Genomic DNA, 13,817 nt, shown 5'->3' with positions numbered 1-13,817 from the left:
TTGGAAAGCCTGCTGGCAAGGCACTGTGTGGCAGATGTCCAGAGTGGACAGGAGTCGGCTGGAGTGTGTATTTTCAACTCTGTGGAGGCCTCTGCAACTCTTTTAGGGCAGGGGTTGAGATAGAGGAGGAGGCTGCTTTCAGGAGGATTCTTTTTTTTTTTTTTTTTTTTTTTGACAGAGTCTCGCTTTTTTGTCAGGCTGGAGTGTAGTGGCGCCATCTTGGCTCACTGCAACCTCCACCTCCCAGGTTCAAGTGGTTCTTCTGCTTTAGCCTCCCGGGCAGCTGGGACTACAGGTGCGCACTACCACACCCAGCTAATTTTTGTATTTTTAGTAGAGACAGGGTTTCACCATGTTGGCCAGGATGGTCTTGATCTCTCGACCTCATGATCTGCCCGCCTCGGCCCCCCTAAGTGCTGGGATTACAGGTGTGAGCCACCGCGCCCGGCCCAGGATTCTTTATAGTCAAATCAATATCCTAACTTTTCCTGAGGGGTCCTCACCCCCTGTAGCAGCCCTATAAACCCATTTTGTTCTCTCTGAGTACCTTTTCCTGTAGGAACAAAATGGGGACGTTCCCCAGGCTGGATTGCTTGCCAGGGAGTGAGCCTCCACGTCTTTCTCTGCTGCCTTCATGGCTCTCTCCAACCCTTGACCTTTCAAACACTCATGGGAAAGAAAGCCAATAATCTGTGATGCAATGGGAACTTTAACCATCCCGCCTCCCTCCCACCTCCTCTGTGACTCTTAACTGAACTTCCTACAAGCCCTGGCTCTACCCGATAGGGTGGTGGTTATTTTAATGGCCAGGAACCAAGAGGTTAGTGTTCTGTTGCAAAAATACCATTAACTTAAGAACAAAGTGAAATCCATTATGCAAATCAGCCAGGGCAGCTAATTACAGATTTATTCAGAGGCAGCTAATGCACCCAGCACCCAAATAAAGGAGCATGTCTTGCTGGTGGGTGGCCTGGCAGAGGGACCCTTCTCTGTCAGTTGTCTGTGAATACTCCTGAGCATCTTTTGCTAAAAGAATCGCCCTGGGCCTTGGAGGGCACACTTCTTCCTAGCACACAATGAGGCAACTAAGAGATGTTAGAGTGTCTGGAATCTTTCCGAGGGAGACGATTCCGGAGTGAGACAGGCTTAGGTTTGACTTTGTGCTCTATTCCACACCAGTTGTGTGATCTTGGAAAAGTTTCTTGACTGCTCTGTGCCTCACTTTTTATCATAGGGCTCTGAGAGGATTAAATGAGACTTTTGTGAAATACTTGGCCCAATGTCTAGCACCTTTCAATAAGGGGCAGTCCCTTCCATCCATTCTGGGTCAGCTTCATCCTGTTCCATTGAGAGACAGTGGGAGGAAAGGCAGGAGGAGACAGATGGGTGCAACAACCACAGATACCAAGGGGAGTGGCAGCAGGAAAGAGGGAGAGGGATCCTTGGGTAGGAGACTCTCAGAAGCGCACAATCCTCCTGTTTGCCAGGAGGACAGGAATTTGGACGGGCTTTGGAACTGGACCTGGCTGTAAATCTCAGCTCTGACACGCTCAGCTGTGTGGTTTGGAACGAGCTGTTGAACCTCTGGTGAGACTCAGCTTTTTTCATCTGTGAAGTAGGGATACTAATACCTGTGTCATGGTGCTGGGGTGAGGATAAGTAGGTAATGGGCTTAGAACAGCACCTGGAAAACCATCTTCCTCCTCCTCCTCACCATATATGTAGTGTTTACAATAAGAAACTAGGCTGGGCAAGGTGGCTCACGCCTGTAATCCCAGCACTTTGGGAGGCTGAGGCAGGTGGATCACCTGAAGTCAGGAGTCTGGCCAACATGGTGAAACCCCGCCTCTACTAAAAATACAAAAAGTAGCCAGGCATGGTGGTGGACACCTGTAATCACAGCTATTAGGGAGGCTGATGAGGCAGAAGAATCTCTTGAACCTGGGAGGCAGAGGTTGCAGTGAGCCGAGATCACGCCACTGCACTGCACTCCAGCCTGGGTGACAGAGTGAGACTCCGTCTCAAAGAAAAAAAAAAGAAAAGAAAAGAAAAGAAAAAACTAAGAGTTGCCTAAGTACCTGACACCTATAACTCATTCCATTCTCCTCACAATCTTATGAGAGGGTTGCTGCCGGGTAGTCAGGGTCTTATCCCATTAATGCAAATCACAGAATTACTATACTCAAGTCTAGAATAGAGGTTGGCCAGCTTTATCTATAAATGGCCACGTAGTAAGTATCTTAGCCTTTGCAGGCAATGTGGTCTCTGTTACAATTATTCAGCTCTGCCATTGTAGTGTGAAAGCAAGATGTAAATAAATGAGCCTGGATGTATTCTAATAAAACTTTATTTATAGACACTGAAATTTGAACTTCATATAATTTTCATGTGTCACGCAACATTATTCTTCTTTGGATTAAAAAAAAATCAACAATTAAAAAATTTAAAAACCATCTTGGCTCATGGACCAGACCAAAACAAGCAGAAGGCCAGATTTGGTCCCTGAGTGGTAGCTTGCTGGCCTTGGGTGTGGAAGATACCTCAAACTGGTTAACTTATCCATTTCTGTCTCCAAATAAGTTCATGCCTAAATCATCCCAGGTCAAAAGACTGCTATTATGCATTTAAAGACAGGGAAATATCACAGCCCTTCCTAAAAGACCATTCTGATGTCTCACAGCCCCAGTTACAAAAAATGAAAAGTAATGTGAATATGCTTTAAAAACCTCTAGAGTGCTAAGTATTCTTACTACTGTTGTTATTATTCTATTATTATAAGTCCTTTCTTATGGCTAACCTAACGTACTCAGGCACACCAATTTATTTGGTTCTTTTACTTAGCAGGGACACAGAGCAGATACTTCCCATTCTCAGAATGGTATCTGAATACAGCTCTACTACCTTTGGGCTAAAAGCCATTCTAATTCCTTTAGCTTTTACTGATTCTTATTTTCTAAATGATTCATCATCTGTGTGGTTCTTACTTTTCCCCAGGTTTTTCTAGAAGAACCAGCACAATACCATAATACTACTGATAGATATGAGCATACTTAATGCTATTTGATGATGATTAAAAAAAAAACCTTTAGGAGTTGGCAGTTCAGGTGGTTGTCCAGTGCTTTTCATTCTGTTCAGCTGCTTCCTGTGACAGCGGCATACTAAACATGGGTGGGTTTGGGACATTTGCATATATTCTGGGAACAGACAATGACACATGTGTCAGATCACAAGGTCTGAATCTTTTGTGATGTGTACAGCCAGGACGCTGATTCCAACAGCAAAACCCAGCTCCCTGGCCCATCTCTTTCCTGCCCCGCCTTCTCCCTTTGAGTCCTTTACTATCTAGCTCCTGACCAGGGCTGCCCCTGCTTAGCTGACAATATCAGACAAGATCACAGCCGTAGGCAGTACAGCTGCTGGCAGAACCTGGTGGCCCCCTCTGCAGCTGCTGTTTCTTGTGTCTGCGAAGTGTCTGGCTTGTCAGCCACATCCCCTCCCTGGAGCAGTCTTTGTTAACCAATTCCACCTCGGCCCACTGAACGGAAGACGAAACGCCTAGAGCTCCTCCAAAACCAACAAAGGCAGCAGCCATTACCAAGTCCCCATTCGAATCCCTTCCCCAAGGTGACTCAGAGCTGGCTTGCTGGGCATTTTTAACCCACAGAGGGGAGAGCTGAAGCTTGGGATGGGAGATGGCAGGTGCAGGGAGAGCCGTCTCCTCTCCCAATTCCTCCCCACTCCATCCTACACCCTGTCCTGCTACAGTAACTGGTGGAAATCCCTGATCACCAACTCCCTACATCATATCTGAGGCATTAGTCGGGCCATAGCAGAGTCAACAAGGCCCTCGGGAGGAATCTTCAATTACCTCTTCCTAGTGCTGGATCAAGCTAGGGTCAGGAGGAAGAAATAGTTCATACCAAATGCTCTTGACTCAGCTGATGGGCATTCTGGGAGGTGGGAGCTGCACTCTTTTCTAGGGTTCCCTGGCAACCCATGTGCTGGCTTTCAGTCCTTCTTTGTAGCTAGTCCTGACCATTCATTTCCCGGTCATTTTTTATCCTGCTGATGCCCTTGTCTCTTCTCACCCTTCTCCTTCCCAAACTTACAGCCCAGGTCTAAGCAGAAAAAAGAAGACAGGGAGGCCACGAACACAGGGGTGAGAAATTGATGCAGAATGAGCAGTCTATTTGTTGGTATCTAGAAAAAGCCATTAAGAAAATAAGCACTTAAATGATTTTCAATCTGCCCATGGAAGCCATCTATCTTCATACTGGGAGGAAAAGGCCCATTCTCCAATCCCGGTTTTGACTGACTGGTTTCCAATTCTCTAAGCATTTCCCATAGGAGCCTCTCACCTATCTCCCATAATCACAGGCCTTTGCATTTCCAGGCAGTGTTTTACATTTATTTCCGATTTGCTCATAATGGTCAAAAATCTCTCTCCAATCCAAGGCATTTCTCCAGCAGCGCACGGTTTCCCTCAGGCCAAATAGCTCAGCTGTGATCCACGGAAAATGAGAATTTCCCAAACACATCTTCGGACTAGGGGAGGGTCTGGCATCACACATTCAGATGGAAAATTTCCCACTGTTATATCAATATCTGGGCTAAGAAAGAAATGCCACAGGGGCAGAGAGCTGGAGCAAAATGATTACAATCGGCACAATTACATTCACCGGCAGAATCAGCTCGCTGATTACTCCCAGGGATGGGGAGCTCCCGCTTCATCCACCACAGGATGGCTTGGGAATTAGAACATCACTCAGCATTTCATAATTCGACAGATATGCCCGTTGTCTTGGCATGAGTTCATTTTTCCCATATAGTACATCCCTGTAAGAGGAGTCATTTCAAGGAAAGAAGGAAGGAAGGAGGAAAGAAAGGAGGAAGAAACAATGGAAAAAGGGAAAGGAAATCTCAGAGTATATGAGAGGCCAAAGCTGGTATATTGCAGGCAGAGATTAGAATATGCTGCTCTGGAATTTCCAGGTCAGGGATTTCACATTACATCTGCTTAGGTGTGGTTTAAGCCAGGTCTCTCCCAGAATCCCTCCCAGCCAGGACCCCATTGGGTAAAAAGGGCTCAAGGAAATACACCTGAGTGACTTCATACTTATTTGTTGAGTAAGAAGTTTACTAGGGCCGGGCACAGTGGCTCATCTTATAATCCTAGCACTTTGGGAGATCAAGACAGGAGGATCGCTTGAGGCCGGGAGTTTGAGATAGGCCTGGGCAACATACTGTGTGACTCTTGTGTCTACAAAACACAAAAAAATCGCCAAGTGTGGTGGCTCACGCCTGTAGTCTGTAGTCCCAAATATTTGGGAGGCCAAGGCAGGAGGATTGCTTGAGGCCAGGAGTTTGAGATAGGCCTCTGCAACACAGCGAGACCCCTATTTCTATACACACAAAAAATTAGCCAAGTGTGGTGGCATGTGCCTGTAGCCCTAGAAACTTGGAGTGCTGAGGCAGGAGGAGCTCGCTTGCGGCTGCAGTGAGCTGTGAACGTGCCACTGCACTCCAGCCTGGGTGATAGAGTGAGACCCCATCTCCACTACAAAAAAAAAAAAAGAAAAAAAAGTTTGGCCGGGTGCGGTGGCCCCTGCCTGTAATCTCAGCACTTTGTGAGGCTGAGGTGGGCAGACCATGAGGTCAGGAGTTCGAAACCAGCCTGGCCAACAAGGTGAAACCCTGTCTCTACTAAAAAAAAATACAAAAATGAGCCGGGTGTGGTGGTGAGTGCCTGTAATCTCAGCTACTCCAGAGGCTGAGGCAGGAGAATTGCTTACACCCGGGGACGGAGGTTGCAGTGACCTGAGATCGCGCCACTGCACTCCAGCCTGGATGACAGAGCAAGACTCTGTCTTGGAAAAAAAAAAAAAGTTTACTAGGTAAGTTTTCATTACCTCTGAACCAATCTGAAGTCCTTTTGGGGGCCACAGAAAAAAGACAGTCAGCTGAGAGCAGGGATTTCCACTGCATCTTTCCTCTGTTGAGCTTCGAAGAGGCAGAGCTCTCGTTGCTATCTCGCTGGTGGTGAATGCTGGGTAGGCGGGGGCCATGGCAAATGGATTGGGCACGCTGCGCGGCTCTGTGTACTGACACCCGCCCCAGGGCCCACGGTGTCCCTACCCCCTCCCAATCTTCTCTTTAATCCCCCCAACCAGAAAATGTGGGATTTGGAAGCATGTAATATCCATGAGACTCCATTATAGGCTATTACGAGCTTTATACCCACTACCTGGGGGATGTACCAGGCCGCTGCTGGGCAGTGCAGCAGCTGCAATGGAGAAGGACCACGGGAACGGTCCCAAAGGCCAGAGTGACTCTTCCATTGTTTCTATCCGTTTCCCCCCAAAAGGGAGCTCTGGTCTCTTGTGACAGAGAGGCAGGAAGCATGAAAGAGAAACAGCTTTCACTCCCTTAGGGAGTAAAAGCGTAGAGGGAGGTACAGGGAGAAACAAAATCACAGTCACTGAGTGTATTGCTGGAGCCCTAGGAGACCATCTACTGGTGTTTCTGCATGAGAACACCATTGGAATTTGGGGTGGAATCTTCTCGAGCATTGCAGGTGTAGCATCCCGGGCCCCTGCCCACTAAATGTGAGAGGCAGCACCAGGCATTGTGCCAACTACAAAAATGGATCATGCCATTTTCAGTTGTCCCTGGGTGGGCGGGTGAGTGGGCGGTACCACCCTGGTGTGGAACCATCAGTTGTTCAACAGGCATGTTACAGAGGAGGAATCTGGGCCCAGAGAGGTGAGTGACCTGATCAAGGTCATGGGCAAGGTGAAGCCAGGACTAGAGCCAGAGCCAGATCTCTCAGTTTAGGACCCTTTCCACAAAACAGGCAGCCTCTAAGGAATGAGAGACAGAGACAGACACACAGGAGGGGACAAACATATATGACAAGAAAGAAAAAGAGGGAAGCGGGGAGGGCAGGGGAGAATACAGAACAGAGAGATCAAAATAGTGAATGGGATCAGGGAACAGGAGGAAGGGAAGAAATTTCATCAAACTGACCGAACTTCCACCACTTCCAAGCCATGGGACATGAAAGAGGACTTAGGATCTCTGCCCTCAAGGGCAGGATGGGTCCTGAGAAGGGGCATAGAGGACAAGAAAACCAATAGTGAGAGCCCAAGGGCAGACTTGGGAATGGGCTGGAAATCAGCATGAGAATACTGGGATTCTACCGACTGAATCTAGATGGCTTCCCCTCTTCTCTGAACATGAGGCCATGACTCCTCTCAGGGCCTACACCTGGACCCAAGATCCCTCCTGAAGGAGAGCAAATGGCCCAGGGCTTTGCTTTGTTTTGCTTTGAGACAGGGGCTTGCTCTCTCATCCATGCTGGAGTGCAATGGTGGAATCATGGCTCACTGCAACCCTGACTTCCCTGGCTAAAGTGATCCTCTCACCCATCCTCCCAAATAGCCGGGATCACAGGCATGTGACACCATGCTTGGCTACTTTTTAAAAAGTTTTTACTTTTTGCAGAGACAGGGTCTCATGATATTGCCCAGGCTGCTAGTGAACAAATTAGTGGCCTCAAGTCATCCTCCTGCCTCAGCCTCCTGAAGTGCTGGGATTACAGGCGTGAGTCGTCACATCAGGCCCAGGATTTTGAAACACACCTTCACCTAGGTGACTTATTTTTTAACAGGCAGACTGGATTACTGCTGCTGGGAATGAAAGAGAATCAAGAATTAAAGACAATCCAGGCCAATCTGTCGAGGCAGAGGGTAGAACACCAGTGTCTCTCATCTGAGGAACTGAAGCAACGTTTCCCAAATATTCGGTTGCCCAGGGGAGAAGTGGGGCTCTTGGACAATTCCGGAGGAGTTATCTATGCATACAAGGCCCTCAGAGCCCTGCAGGTAATGTCATACAGCACTGGGGCAATGCAGGTGCTCCCTGCTGTGGGAGTCCCGGGTCCCAAGCAGCCAGCCCAAGACGCCCCTCTGGATGAGGCCTTTGCCCTGCAGGCTTTAGTCTTGACTTTTCCAGCAGGGCAGTGAAATATATGCGGCTGGCCTTGTCAATACAGGACAGGTCTAGATTCTGCACTGTTTTCTGCCCCAGGCGAAAGGCTTTCTGTCCACCAGGGTGAACCACATACAGAACTAATTCACCTTTCCCTGCTCCTGCCCTTTCAGGATGCAATTCGACAGCTAGGAGGCATAGTGCGTGACGGAGAGAAGGTGGTGGAGATAAACCCAGGGCTACTTGTCACGGTGAAAACCACCTCCAGGAGCTACCAAGCTAAGAGCTTGGTCATCACAGCAGGTCCTTGGACCAACCAGCTCCTCCGTCCCCTGGGCATTGAGCTGCCTCTCCAGGTAAGAGGAGCTGGAAGCCCGAGAGTTGGTGCTCAAGAGAAGCCTTGGAACCAGATGGAGTCAAATTTGACTCCTGGATCTGCCTCTTGCTAGTGGACAACCTTGGGCAAATTCATTCACCTCACCGAGCCTCAGTTTTATCATCTGCAATATGGGGGATGATAGCTACCTCATAGGGCTGTTGGAGAATTAAATTATTAGGCTGGTGCAAAAGTAATTGCAGTTTTACCATTCCAAGTCATGGCAAAAACCACAATTACTTTTGCACTAACCTAATATATGCTGTATATAAAGCCTTTAAGAGGCCGGATGTGGTGGCTGACACCTGTAATCCCAGCACTCTGGAAGACCAAAGCAGGAGAATTTCTTGAGCCCTGGAGTTCAAGACCAGCCTGGGCAATATGGCGAGACCCTGTCTCTACAAAAACTAAGAAAAATTAGCCAGGTGTAGTGGCGTGTGCTTGTAGTCCCAGCTACTTGGGAGGCTGAGGCAGGAGGATGGCCTGAGCCTAGGAGGTTGAGGCTGCAGTGAGTCATGATTCTACCACTGCATTCCAGTCTGGGTGACAGAGCAAGACCCTGTCTCAATAAAATAAAATAAAATAAAATAAAAATAAAGCCCTTAGGACATAACCTGGCTTATAGTAAGCACTCAATAAACCTGAGGTCTTATTAATTCCCGAAAAGAGACAGAAATATGGCTGGGGGCTGGGTGTAGTTATGGGAGAAAACTAAGAGTGGGAGAAGAGACAGAGGCTCAGAGATCTTTGTGCATCATAACACATGTAACAGGTAAACAACATGAGAAGTGGGAGAGACAAACATGGATGAGTTCAATTGGGTGTCCAGGCTTGTGTTAGAGGGCCGCAGGGGCCCAGAGAAACTGCTTTCATTGCTGTAGAGTTCCATGGCTTTTCTTCATTTCCCACTTCCTCTCCCTGCCTCAAGACCCTGCGGATCAACGTGTGTTACTGGCGAGAGATGGTTCCTGGGAGCTATGGTGTGTCCCAGGCCTTTCCGTGCTTCCTGTGGCTGGGCTTGTGTCCCCACCACATCTACGGACTGCCCACAGGAGAGTACCCAGGGCTGATGAAGGTGAGCGGAAAGACCGAGATAAGGCAGGTAGATGCCAGTGCAGATTAGGGGAAGCTGCTCTAACTTGCCCCTCCATAGATGCCCTTGGGTCTCGGGGGCAACAGCAGGAGCCTGCTTCACTCATGGCGATTTGCAAGGAAAGACCCTCAGCTGCCCTGAGGCCTAGCAAAAGGAGCCCTTCCTTTGCAAACATAGGGTGGTTGCAGGGACCAATAGCTAAGCAGCCTCAGGTGACAGCCCACAGCACCTGCCAGGAGTGGGGAAGGCTGGAATGATGGATGGGGCTGTCCTGTGTACACGCCTGCCCTTCGGCTGTGGGTGCGTGTGGAAGGCCAGCCCTCACCACTCATGCCACTCTGATTGGGAGCCAGGTCAGCTATCACCACGGCAACCACGCAGACCCTGAGGAGCGGGACTGCCCCACAGCACGCACAGACATCGGAGACGTCCAGATCCTGAGCAGCTTTGTCAGAGATCACTTACCTGATCTGAAGCCCGAGCCTGCTGTCATTGAGAGCTGCATGTACACGGTAAGGGGTCTGGGCAGCCTTGCTGGGCCCCCTCACCACTCTACAGAAGGGAAGAAGGAGACAGACCTCGCACTGGCCAGGCCCGATTGTTTGACCCCTGACATAGCGTGTGACTAAACAAACGGGCTCATTTCTGTGGGTAGGTTCACCTCTACCAGGGAGGGGCCTGTTCGAAATTATTCCTATTCTTCTTCATTAGGAAACTAGGCTATGCCTGGCAGTCGGTCCTTCACTCTGATTCCCAGAAGAGCTCTAAAAGATTTTTTGGCAAGCTCCTCCAGTTGAGCAGGCCTTAGGGACAAAGAGAAGAGACAGATGTCACCACGGCCTGAGGCATCTTGGCTAAAGTTAGTTTACAAAGATTAACTGAACACCTACTGTGTTTGTAGCTCTGTGCGAGAAGAAAGGCAGACGGACAAATGAAAAAGACTGGCACACCCAGAGGGGCACGGGCATGCGGAAAGCATCCTTGTGCCTCATTCCATCCTTTCTGGAAAGAAATCCAGCCCATTCCCTTCCAGTTAGAGCCTGCAGTTCTTTTCTCTTCCCTCGAGCCTCAAAGAACACAAGGTGTGACTGTTTCTTTCTAGAATACCCCTGATGAACAGTTCATTCTCGATCGCCACCCAAAGTATGACAACATTGTAATTGGTGCTGGATTCTCTGGTGAGTCTGAGCTGGGGGGAATGGGGTGCCTTAAAGCTGACCTACCTCAGTGCCAGGTGAAATGGTATTTTCCACACTCTTAGCTGCCCAGATAGGTGCTGAAGCCTGGACATTGTAGGTATAAGGAGGCTGGGCAGTCAGAAAAGGGGTATTCATGGTGGGAGGCCACTTCTGGCTTTGGGATGTGACCAGGAGACAGTCAGCCCTGTCTGGGTAAGTAGGGGATGTCCAGAGAGCTCAACCTCTCTGTCTGTGAAGCTGCCTGAGAGTCTGCTCTTCCCTTCCTAGGGCACGGGTTCAAGCTGGCCCCTGTGGTGGGGAAGATCCTGTATGAATTAAGCATGAAATTAACACCATCTTATGACTTGGCACCTTTTCGAATCAGCCGTTTCCCGAGCCTGGGCAAAGCCCACCTTTGACCTCTGGCCAGAAGCCTCCCTTCTGTGCACAGGAGCCGGTTTCACAGATGGAGAAGATGCCTCAGATGAAGGGAGTGTCCCTGAAATGTCATCCTTTTCTTCTGCCTCGCCTGAATCCCCCATAAACACCAGATGATTGAGTCTACCTTCTTTCCTTGGCCAGCTCCCTTTTTCTTGGGCCTCGCTTGAATCCCCCGTAAACACCAGACGATTGAGTCTACCTTCTTTTCTTGGCCACCTCCCCATTCACAACTACTTTCTCGCTCCCAGAAGGTTGATCAGATATTCTACAATCACAGAGTAGCAAGGACCTTTGAGATGGGTATATCAGTAAGAAGAGGGCACAAGAACTGGCTCTGGAGACCAAAGCAGTTGTTAAAAATTCTCTTTGCTGGAGGCCGGGTGTGGTGGCTCACACCTGTAATCCTGGCACTTTGGGGGACTGAGACAGGCGGATCATCTGAGGCCAGGAGTTCAAGACCAGCCTGGCCAACATGGTGAAACCCTGTCTCCACTAAAAATACAAAATTAGCCGGGTGTGGTGGCGCATGCCTGGAATCCCAGCTACTTGGGAGACTGAGGCAAGAGAATCACTTGAACCCGGGAGGTGGAGGTTGCAGTGAGCCGAGATTGCGCCATTGCACTCCAGCCTGGGCAACAAGAGTGAGACTCTGTCTCAAAAAAAACAAAACGAAAAAAAACAACCTCTTTGCTGGTATATTTGAAGAGCTTGGGATGGATTCGACTAAATCTGCCCCGAGGAGGGTGAACAAGATGATCTCAGAGATCACTACTGCTCTTGGAGTTCCTTTTCCTAAAGCTAAGGCCAGCCTCCATCACAAATGCCCATAAAATCTGGCTCGTCTTTGATGAACAATAAATATTTGTTGAACAAATAAATAACTGCCCTGCATTAAGTCTGTAGCGGGCTTTCTTTTCTGTGTGACCTCATTTCTTCCAGGCTCTAATTGTCTAAATTAGCACCACAGAATCCATTAACCCAGGAACCCTTGGAGTCTTTATCCCCTCAATGCGCTGCACCCCCTTTCTCTGGATTCTTTGTCTCCTCCTCACCCCCTCTCTGGTTGTGTGAAGATGCTCAGCTCCCCAGTCTCTCATTAAGGTGTATTGTCAGGTCCTTATGAAGATGGAGCTGTTATACCAGAAAGAAAGAGAGAGACACACTCGCTTAGAAACCCTGTTCAATGTTTGAATGTTAAATGTGCCATTTTATTATCATTAGGATTGCTCCCACTTAATGAAACAGCATTAGCACCGAGTCGGCTGGCCTCCTTGCACTAATTGCTTTGGAAGGGAACAGGCTTATAACCACCCCAGGGTGGGTGGAGGGGTGAGGGGTGGTAACAGGGACTCGAGCAAGTCTGGATGCACTCAGATGAAACCCACCTGGAGGATCTCCACATCGGGCCAGTTCAACCCCAGAACAGGAGTTAAAATGCTCTAGAGAGAAAAACTGGGATTGGGCGGGGTAGATGTGTTAGGGGGAGTCACAGAGTGGGGAGGAGCAGGCAGTGAGAATGACAGTACAAATATCCCCAAAGGAAATACAACACAGAGGAAATGGCTCTTCAACTGCCTGAGTCCTTAAGGTCCTAGGCACGTGTATTAGCACTGATTCTCCAGTGAGTTATAAAAGCCAGCCAAGGCAGGGCGCCGTGGCTCATGCCTGTCATCCCAACACTTTGGGAGGCTGAGGGGGGCAGATCACCTGAGGTCAGCAGGTCGAGACCAGCCTGGCCAATGTGGCGAAACCCCGTCTCTACTAAAAATACAAAAATTAGTCGGGCGTGGTGGCGGGAACCTGTAGTCCCAGCTACTCAGGAGGCTGAGGCAGGAGAATTACTTGAACCTGGGAGGCAGAGGTTGCAGTGAGCCGAGATTGCACCACTGTACTCCAGCCTAGGTGACAGAGCGAGATTCAGTCTCAAAAAAAAAAAAAAAAAAAAAAAAGCCAGCCAAGCCTGTCAACCCCACGCCAAGTCTGCTTTTTGTGTGATCTCAGATGGTTCCCTGAACCTCAGCCTCTGTAAAATGGGAGTATTATATTTGTAAATGGGAATAATAATGCCGACCAGCTCCACAGGGGTGTTTGAGGATCAAATAAGATCATTCATTCATGCATTTGTTCAAAACACAAATACTGAGTGAGCCTCTATTATGTGTCAGGCACCGTGTGAGGCACCGTAGATACATCAGTGAACAAAACAGACAAAAATCCCTGTTCTAAAACAGCATGGTTGTTCCTCAAAAAATTAAAAATAGAATTACCATATGATCCAGCAATTACACTTCTGGTGTATGCCCAAAAGAACTGAAAACAGGATCTCAAAGAGTTATTTATACACCCCTGTTTAGAGCAGCATTATTCACGATGGCCAAGAGGTAGAAACAACCGAGGCATCCATGGATGGATGAATGGATAAACAATATGTGGTATGTACATACAATGTAATGTTATTCAGCCTTAGAAATAAAGGGAATTCTGGCTGGGCATGGTGGCTCACACCTGTAATCCCAGCACTTTGGGAGGCCGAGGGCAGGTGGGTCACTTGAGTCCAGGAGTTGGAGACCAGCTTGGCCATCATGGCAAAACCCTGTCTCTACTAAAAATACAAAAATTAGGCAGGGTGCAGTGGCTCACGCCTGTAATCCCAGCACTTTGGGAGGCCGAGGCAGGTGGATCAGGAGGTCAAGAGATTGAGACCATCCTGGCCAACATGGCGAAACCCTGTCTCTACTAA

At 48.7% G+C, this 13,817-nt stretch overlaps 1 protein-coding gene across 5 annotated transcripts in view; it reads left to right on the top strand.

The window, feature by feature from the left end:
* PIPOX (pipecolic acid and sarcosine oxidase) overlaps nucleotides 1–11,972 on the top strand; it is a 107,027-nt gene extending 95,055 nt beyond the window's left edge. For 3 of the 5 annotated variants that reach the window (XM_055388646.2, XM_063706556.1, XM_019027168.4), the window contains 6 exons: nucleotides 7,670–7,883; nucleotides 8,163–8,345; nucleotides 9,294–9,440; nucleotides 9,812–9,970; nucleotides 10,561–10,636; nucleotides 11,022–11,972. In XM_055388646.2, the coding sequence (XP_055244621.1) occupies nucleotides 7,670–7,883; nucleotides 8,163–8,345; nucleotides 9,294–9,440; nucleotides 9,812–9,970; nucleotides 10,561–10,636; nucleotides 11,022–11,191 (949 nt within the window). In that variant the 3' untranslated portion in view covers nucleotides 11,192–11,972. Of the gene's footprint in view, nucleotides 1–7,669; nucleotides 7,884–8,162; nucleotides 8,346–9,293; nucleotides 9,441–9,811; nucleotides 9,971–10,560; nucleotides 10,637–10,924 lie in introns of all 5 variants that reach the window. The other 2 variants (XM_063706557.1, XM_004042030.5) reach the window with 1 other exon arrangement.
* The last annotated feature ends 1,845 nt before the right edge of the window (nucleotides 11,973–13,817 follow it).

The sequence above is a fragment of the Gorilla gorilla genome, chromosome 4 (assembly GCF_029281585.2).
Source record: "Gorilla gorilla gorilla isolate KB3781 chromosome 4, NHGRI_mGorGor1-v2.1_pri, whole genome shotgun sequence".
In the NCBI taxonomy this organism is placed as follows: domain Eukaryota; kingdom Metazoa; phylum Chordata; class Mammalia; order Primates; family Hominidae; genus Gorilla; species Gorilla gorilla.
Note: the sequence above shows the minus strand (reverse complement) of the source record. Positions and strands in the feature narration are given on the sequence as shown.